The sequence below is a fragment of the Arachis ipaensis genome, chromosome B04, assembly GCF_000816755.2.
Source record: "Arachis ipaensis cultivar K30076 chromosome B04, Araip1.1, whole genome shotgun sequence".
Classification (NCBI taxonomy): Eukaryota; Viridiplantae; Streptophyta; class Magnoliopsida; order Fabales; family Fabaceae; genus Arachis; species Arachis ipaensis.
Window position 1 is genome coordinate 112,754,994 of NC_029788.2, and position 9,052 is coordinate 112,764,045.

Sequence of the window (9,052 nt, forward strand, 5' to 3'; positions counted from 1 at the left end):
TCTGTCTCCCTCCGCAACCACTGTCTCTTGCATGCTCTCTAGGTAATTTTTTTTATTAACTATGATTGAATAATTGTTTGATTCTGTGAAGTTCTGTGAACTCTGATATAGAGATATGTGATTTAGTGATTTACTGATATAGTGAAGTTCTGTGAACTCTGATTCAAGTCATTCAACTGTGAACTGATATAGTGATATAGTGATATAGTGATTGAATAATTGTTTTTCTGTGAACTGTGAAGTGTGAACTGATTCAACTGAAGTTACTGATTCAGAACTTTGAACTTGTGAACTACTAAATTTTGTCGTTTGTTGAATAATTTTGAATAATTTTAGATGTTGTTTGTTGAGAACTTGAGATTATTGGGTTGGAGTGGATTGTTGTGATATTGTAATTGAATTGCTGGTAATATTTAAGTATGGATGAAAGTCAATCACATACTTATAATTGTTGATTTTAAACTTTGTTGTTGATTATTTGAAGCATGAATAATTGTTGTTGATTAATTTTTTGGTGTTGGTTGTTAATTAAAGCATTATTAACTATTAAGTGATTAATTGTTGAAACTAATTGTTTGAAATATAATTAAATAATTAATTTTTTACTATTGATAGCTTGAAGTATTATTAAATAATTAATTATTGAAGCTGATTGCTGGAAGCATAATTAATTGTTTATAGTTAATTGTCGGACCCTCTGGTATTTGTTGATAATTGTAGGCATTCGGATAGTGTAGCTTCAAGTATTAGTAGAGATTGGAATCATAGCTACCTCCCAATGGAAATTGATTGTATTCAAATGTTTGTATTTCTGTCGTTTAATTTCCTGCTATTTGATTTGTTTAAATCTCATGACGGTGTCTTCGTATTAATATTGTTCTGTTAGTCTCAAGTCATATGCCGTTATTGAATCTGTTTATAATTTTTTCAATCAAAATTGAAATATCAAGAATATTTTGCTTGTTTTAAAAATTAAAAGGAATAAGTTCGTTCTAAGCTCATGGACATAGTATTAACTTTCAGAATGTGTAAAACTCACAAAACTCATGTATTAAGGCTTAGTTTGGGTAAATAACTTAAATAAATTTTTTTGAAAAAAAGAGCTTAAAGCATAAAATTTTTTATTAATAACAGCTTATAAATAAGTTATTTTGTGTTTGGATTTTTAGTTATAAAAGTACGTATTTTAAAGTTGTAGCGTTTGGATAAATAACTCAAAAATAATTTTTTTTACAGAAGAGAATGAATATTAAAATAACTATGATAACAAATATTTTTCAATATTAAATATTGATTTTACATAACCTAATCACTGATATTGTGTATGATATGGTAGGTGAAAATAAAAAATAAATATAAAATGTGTGTCAATATATATTTTGTTGCTGTTTTTTATTTTTTTTACTCCTATTAGAACTCCCTTCTCCTTCATTGAGGTCAAAAATTTGCTATAATTAACTATGAAAATAATAGCAAGCTATATGAAAAAAATAAAATTAAAACTAAAATTTCATACCACAGTTAAATACAAATTTAATAATAAAAATAGAGTGATAAAATGATAAAAAAATATTTAGAAGGAATATATGTAGTAAGTTGTTCAGATGCAATATTGTGTGAAAATGGTAGTGGAGGATCAATACTTCCATCAGATGAATCATTACATGAAAAAGAGGAGGTTTGGAACATCGCGTGACAATGACAGTGCTTCTAGCAGACTTTGCGTGAAAATGGTGGTGATCACAGAGTCAAGAAGGAAAGTAGATTTTTTTTTTGTTTTGAAATTAATTTTTTTTAAAGAAGTGATAGAATGACTTATTGAGAAGTAGAGAAGTCATATATTTCTACTTTTTTGAAAAACTGTAAATTAACTTTTCGAGAAGCTAAAAATTTTTCTATAATGATACAAAACACGCATATTGTGACTTCTCATAATCCAAAAATAAAAAAAAATAGCTTCTGCTACTTCCCAAAAACAGATTCTAAGTAAATTATGCTTCAAAATAATATAAGTAATAGAGAGAGCACGGTGAAGTAGTAAGAGTGCAATAAACATATTAAGGAGCTTACATTGTCACAATCCAATTCGGCCGAAAAAAACAAATAGAATTTCTCGTAATAATGGTGATGATATTAACAAAGCAAATCTGCGGGGAATTAGATGTTGGTATTTTATATTTAGTTGGTTATTGTTGTTATTTGATTTTTGAGTTTGTATTTGAATGAGATCATAATATTTTGATTTATGTAGTACTTTTAATTTAGATGATATTTTAAAGTTTATATTAGACTATAATTATATTTAATGTGTTCATTTATATTTTATTTATTATTTTATTATAAAACGGTTTTTTCAATTCAACCACAGTTGAATCGGTTAAACTTATGAACCAATAAATCAGTAACTAAAGCGATTCGATTACCGGTTCGGTTTTCAAAACCTAACTAAACCCACTCATCATCATCAAAAGTTGAAAACTCATTACCCAGCTCCCACCATCGCCCGAAGGCAGCAGCCCCCACCATCGCCGAACTCCTCTCCTCGGCGGCATTGTGACAAATAGAGGGTGTTGTCTCACCGCCGAACGTCTCTGCCACTCACCCTCTTCTCCTCGCCGTGAAACCTTTGCTTGGAGATCTTCTCTTGCCGTCGCGAACTCTGCGCACAGCGTCACTGTCTTCAAGGTCTCTGTTACCCCACCCCGCCCCTTTCTCTCTCTCTCTCTCTCTCTCACTGCGACAAACCCAACCCTAACGTCCTAAACCCTTCTTGGAACCCAGCCACCATCCCATCGCTGAACTCTTCTCCTCCGGTAGAGGGTGCTGTTGCCGCCGGCGGAGACAGACTGTGGGTGCCGTCGTCGCCCGTGAAAGGTCTGCTCGCTTCTCCTCACCGTCCTTCTTCGAGCTCACTCTGTCTCTCTCTGCTCGGCTGTGCCGCGCCAGCACCTTCCTTCCTCCCTCGCCGCCGGTAAGCACTGCTGCCTCAATTTATTTTTGGTTATTTTGTTAATTTTATTTATTCTGATTTCTGAGTTGCGGGTTGCTGAATTTTTTTTTATTTCTGAATTGTTGACGGTGCTAAGGTGCAATGCTTCATTACATTGTTTATGCTGGAATTTCTTATTCTGAGTTGCTTATTCTATGATTCTGATTCTTAGTTGTTTATGCTGATTTTTCTTATTCTGAGTTGTTTATGCTGACTTTTCCGATTCTGATTTGTTGAATTTGTTGAGTTGCTGAACTTTTTGATGTTGATGGTGCTATGGTGTAATGCTTCACTGCATTGTGCATTTTGATATTTGTTAGTTATAAACGTTGATATTTGAAGTTGGTTGTGAATTTTTAATGATAAATTATGGACAATTTATTATGCAAAATTGTAAAATTTTGAATTTTATCAGTTTAGAAATTGACTGGTTCGAGTCTCGCAACCTGAAAATAAGAATAAGGTCTTCACAAGCATAGCGATCATAAATAAATTTGACAACAAATTTGGATGAAGTTATGTTGAGTCACACTCTTCGCCATGCAACCTCACGTTATCGACGACGCTTCTTCCCCACCATCATCATGCAACTCTTTAGAACACACTGCACCGCCACCACCAACCTCATCTCCCACTTCGCACGCACCGGTCAAATCTCCCACGCCCACAAGGTGTTCGACCAAATTCCCCAACCGCAACGAACTACTGCTTCCTGGAACGCCCTCATATCCGGTTACTTCCAAACCCGCCAACCCCACTTGGCCCTCCAACTGTTCGACCAAATGCCCCAACGGAACACTGTGTCCTTTAACACCTTAATTTCCGGGTTCATAAAGAACAGGATGATTGTTGAATCCAGGAGAGTTTTTGACACAATGCCAGACCGGAATGTGGTTTCGTGGACTTCGATGGTCCGTGGTTATGTTCAAATGGGTATGCTTGAAGAGGCTGAAGCATTGTTTTGGCAGATGCCAGATAAGAATGTGGTGTCTTGGACTGTGATGCTTGGTGGGTTGTTGCAGAGTGGGCGTTTTGAGGATGCACGTGACATGTTTGATATGATGCCCGTTAAGGATGTTGTGGCATATACGATTATGGTTGGTGGATACTGTGAAGAGGGGCGTCTGGATGAAGCGAGGGCATTGTTTGATGAGATGCCGAAGAGGAATGTGGTGACTTGGACTAGCATGGTTGCCGGGTATGCGAGAAATGGGCGTGTGGATGTTGCAAGGAAATTGTTTGAGGTGATGCCCGAGAGGAATGAGGTGTCATGGACGGCAATGCTTATGGGGTATACTAGGAGTGGGAGGATGAGGGAGGCTTGTGAGATTTTCAAGGCAATGCCGGGGAAGCCTGTTATTGCATGTAATGAGATGATCTTGGGATTTGGACTTGATGGGGATCTGGATAAGGCAAGATGTGTGTTTGAGCAAATGAAGGAGAGGGATGAGGGGACTTGGAGTGCCATGATCAAGGTTTATGAAAGGAAAGGGTATGAGTTAGAAGCATTAGATTTGTTTGCTAGGATGCAGAGAGAAGGTGTCGCATTGAATTTTCCCTCATTAATCAGTGTTCTTTCTGTGTGTACCAGCTTAGCAAGTCTTGATCATGGGAGACAGGTTCATGCCCAGTTGGTGAGATCTAAGTTTGATCAAGATTTGTATGTTGCCTCAGTGTTGATCACAATGTATGTTAAGTGTGGTGATCTTGTGAAAGGAAAACAGATTTTTGACAGATTTCCTTTGAAAGATGTAGTTATGTGGAATTCTATGATCACAGGTTATTCCCAGCATGGTTTGGCAGAGGAAACTTTAGATGTCTTCCGTGACATGTGCTTCTTGGGAGTTCCACCAGATGATGTTACCTTTGTTGGAGTTCTTACAGCTTGTAGCTACAGTGGCATGGTAGATCAAGGGATTGAATTTTTTGAGTCAATGAAATACAAATATCAAGTGGAACCAGGAATCGAACACTATGCTTGCATGGTTGATTTGCTGGGTCGAGCAGGCAAGGTAAATGAAGCAATGAAACTAATAGAAAAGATGCCAATGGAACCAGATGCTATTGTTTGGGGTTCACTGTTAGGTGCATGCAGAACCCACATGAAGCTGGATTTGGCTGAAGTCGCAGTGGAGAAGCTTGCTCAGCTAGAGCCCAAAAATGCTGGGCCGTATGTCCTGCTCTCGCATATGTATGCCACCAAAGGAAGATGGAGGGATGTTGAAGTCCTTAGGGGAAAAATAAAAGCCAGGAGTGTTATCAAATTGCCTGGCTGCAGTTGGATTGAGGTGGAGAAGAAGGTACATATGTTCACAGGAGGAGACAGCAAGGGCCACCCCGAACAGCCAGTTATTATGAAAATGTTGGAGAAGTTAGGTGGATTGTTAAGGGAAGCCGGGTACTGTCCGGATGGTAGCTTTGTGCTACATGATGTGGATGAGGAAGAGAAGACACATAGCTTGGGTTATCATAGTGAAAAACTAGCTGTAGCATATGGTCTCCTAAAAGTGCCTAATGGGATGCCAATTAGAGTCATAAAAAATTTGCGGGTTTGTGGCGATTGCCATTCTGCAATCAAATTGATTGCTAAAGTCACTGGAAGAGAAATTATTTTGAGGGATGCTAATAGATTTCACCATTTTAAGGATGGTTACTGTTCTTGCAAGGATTATTGGTGATTCCTGGAAACAAATCTTTACATATCGCCTTGAACTTGAGGAGTCTATTGGAATAGCAAGGCTGCTTTTTCTTTGGAGGGCTTTCTCGATGGTCTGTATTTCTGAGCCAAAGAGAAGCTTTGCTACTCAGTACATTTAAGCCTTTACCTCATCTTTAACATAATAGGGGTGAGTATTATATTGCTACTTTCTGGATATTCTGTTGATGATTTCTTGTTAAAAAGGGAATTAATGCTTATATTTTCTTGCAGCTCCAAGCCTTTGTGTTGCTATTAAAATGGATGGCATGACAGTGTTCACTTTCAAAAAATTGGTCATTGATACTGAGGACCAATAATTTTAGCTGCTCAAAGAGGTTATGCATGATGTTTGTTACTGGTATGTGTATGCTATTACCCATTTACTGCTATATTTTGGGTGATCTGGCTTGTGATTATGGAGTTCCTGATGGGGTTGGAACCCTATATCATACAGGAAACATTCATTGCAAGTTAACTGTTTAGTAGCCCCTATGATACTCATCTTGTACTAGCTACGTTTTGGAGGGAAAGTGATAGAAGGGAAGGCCTTAAAATATAAAGCTTAATCCATTTTCTAATTCAAAACTTTTTCTTCCCTCTTCCCTTTTAGAATAAAAAAAAAATCATGAAGTTAAAGGATAAGAAATTGATATTTGGGTAAACCAGCATTTTGTCACTTGAAAGGTTTTAGTTCGAACAAAATAGTCCTGGAAAGATAAAAAATGTTTGACAAATTTATTCGAATGATGGTGTAAAAAATCTTTCAAGTGTCAAAATGGTGGTTTACTCTTGATACCTTGGATAAAGAGATCATAAATAGTCTTAGTGAAAAGAGTAAGTAGTTTTCCCTAGTCTTTCTTATTTTCTCTTGTACTTCAGCCACATAAGATAAAGGTTTTTTACAGTGATATCAATTAGACTGAATTAATTTTCTTACTGAAAGAGGTTGTGTCCTGTTCTTATTTCCACTCTTAAAAACCAACATTTCAAGCTACCTACGACTTTTATGTCTATTTTTCTTCTTAGTTTTGCTTGAGAGATAACTAACAAATCGGATTGTTCATTTAAAAAAGAAAAGCACATTGGATTGTTAAGGTGATTCTTATGGCTAAGAACTCGTCCTGAAAGCTGCAATTAATCTCTTGCAAAATGATCATAAAGGAATAACTTAGATTAAAGCAAATATTTTAGTGTATATAAAAGCCTAAGACTTCATTGTAGAAAATTATGTAAGGTAAATATGGCTTGTTATTTTGACATGAAGTTAGTTTTCCATTTTAGCTTTTTATGTGCGAAATCATATGTTGGTATGATAGTGTCATTAACATGCTTGCTTTCCATCTGATTATATTAAGAGATTTGACTTTGGAAACAGAGTTATTTTCATGTCAATAAAGAGAATTTGGGAGAGTCTACCATGATAGAGTGATCAGAAATTAAAAAATCTTTATGCTTCTAGAAAATGAATTGGTTATGAGATTTTCTTTATAATTTTTCTTGGTGCCAGAAAATTAATTATAAGTTGACATTCCATTATTATATTAAGCAGTTGTTTTGCCATGAAAATTTCCAAATTGTTACAATTACATACGAAATGTTTTAACTCAGAGACTTTGTCTTCTGAAATAAAAAAGGGACAGAGGGAAAACCATAAAATTCAGCACTTCAGGCAGTGACATCTCTGAGGCATCATTCCCATTGCAGAAAGTAGAAGAAGCAAGATGCCTTTTGGTTTTTCGGAATATATTTTATGATTTTATGTTGGCTGTCTCCATTGTTTAAGGTGAAATCTGTTGTGTTGTTATCTAGAAAATAGGAATAGGTAGCTGAGTTTTGAGGTCTTGCATTGAATTTATTCAAACTTCAACACATGCTAATTGAATTTATGTGTGCTTCAGATGTGTATGGTGTGGGCCATTGCTGTAGCTTTGTCGTCTACTTGTTTTATTTTCTTCCTTTTTGATAAGGGTAAATTATTTTAAGGATAAAACTATTGGCAGAATGTTAGGATAGACTTGCCAAAAAATTGTAACTATGTGATATTCTCAATAGAATATCCATTTAATTATTCATTCTTATCAAATTTTAATGAGATTTGATTTTTGTATCCGTGTAATATAATATCAGTATAAATAATTATTTTTTATATCGTCAATGTAAATAGTTGTCTAAAAAAAAGATGTAATTGGATGATGGAGTAAAACGTTTTATATTGTTTATTTGGATTAAGAATAAATTCATGTTTATTGGGATTTTATATTTTGTTTATCTTTTTTATCAATAGTAAAATACTAAAATTAACAAAAACAATGTCATCTTCAAATGAAAGAGGAACTTATTTTTCTTTATTTCATTTTGATTTTATTTTCAAGGAAAATGGTCAACTTAACTAGTGGATGTTCATTCACGAAGTTATTAATAGATAAGGATAAGAAAGAATTTGATTAAATTAGTGCTAACTATTGTTACCATTTCACACACGTTTGCATGACTTTAGTCGACCGCTGTGATTCATAGCACACGAAGAAAGTCAAGGTCCAATATATGACGGCTTGCATTGATTCAATGAATGATTTGCTTACTGCACTTGTTTGCCCTCCAACAAGTTGGGATTAATTTTGTATTATGTTTACTTGATTGAGCCACAAATATCAACATAAATTATCCCATGAGCTTATAGCTATTGGGTTTTCTTTACCCGTTTGATACCCTTCCATTACATTTCTAATCATGATAAGATGTTCTGTTTTAAGGCTTCTTTTATATATATTGATGAAGGTGAAAATAGAGCGCTATTCATTGTTATTGGAATGCTTGGTGTTTTTTTTAATTGTTATTAAGTAAACCAAATGGTCAGATTTTTTTTTTTGGTCAAGTGAATTGGACAACCCACAATTATAAGTATTACAATACATTCACACTACACACTTATCTACACAACACTTAAGGGTTCATATTCAATACTTGATAAATTTACCAAAGTTTGAATCCGGATACAACATATTAAGTGCGATAGTCAGATTTAAACGGCAAAGAAAGGTATGAAATCAGACCTCTAATTTTAGTGCATTCAATATTTTTTTGGACACTACACAAGTTGATAGGTCCGATTTTAATACTTTAAATTTTTTTATTTTTTAAAAAGTAAAATTGGATGATCCGATTTCAATATTATAAACTTTATAATTTTTTCATAACAAAATCAAATGCACCGATTCGTGGAATAGTCATATCATTGAGATACACTTTAAACTGAATATATGTGGGCATTATACGTTTTTTTCCAATAAAAAATTACTTTGTGGATTTTTAAACTCGTTTGTTTAAATTTTTAGATTATTTTTTTAAAAATAAATATTTATTTT

At 34.5% G+C, this 9,052-nt stretch overlaps 1 protein-coding gene across 6 annotated transcripts; it reads left to right on the plus strand.

Moving 5' to 3' along the window:
- LOC107639734 (pentatricopeptide repeat-containing protein At1g56690, mitochondrial-like) lies at positions 2,468–7,796 on the plus strand. Of its 6 annotated transcripts, none has more exons than XM_016343319.2 (5): positions 2,468–2,971; positions 3,405–4,481; positions 4,581–5,835; positions 5,919–6,045; positions 7,296–7,796. In XM_016343319.2, exons 2-3 carry the CDS (start codon positions 3,508–3,510, stop codon positions 5,665–5,667), a joined length of 2,061 nt encoding a protein of 686 aa, XP_016198805.1. In that variant the 5' UTR covers positions 2,468–2,971; positions 3,405–3,507; the 3' UTR covers positions 5,668–5,835; positions 5,919–6,045; positions 7,296–7,796. The 6 variants fall into 6 exon arrangements, with proteins under 6 accessions (XP_016198805.1, XP_020977279.1, XP_016198802.1 ...); XM_021121620.1 differs by having other exon boundaries at positions 2,468–2,813; positions 2,947–2,971; positions 3,405–5,835; XM_016343316.2 differs by having other exon boundaries at positions 3,405–5,835.

Coding starts and splice junctions, on each gene's coding strand:
- LOC107639734 (XM_016343316.2), top strand. CDS start 3,508: ATGTTGAGTCACACTCTTCGCCATGCAACCTCACGTTATCGACGACGC.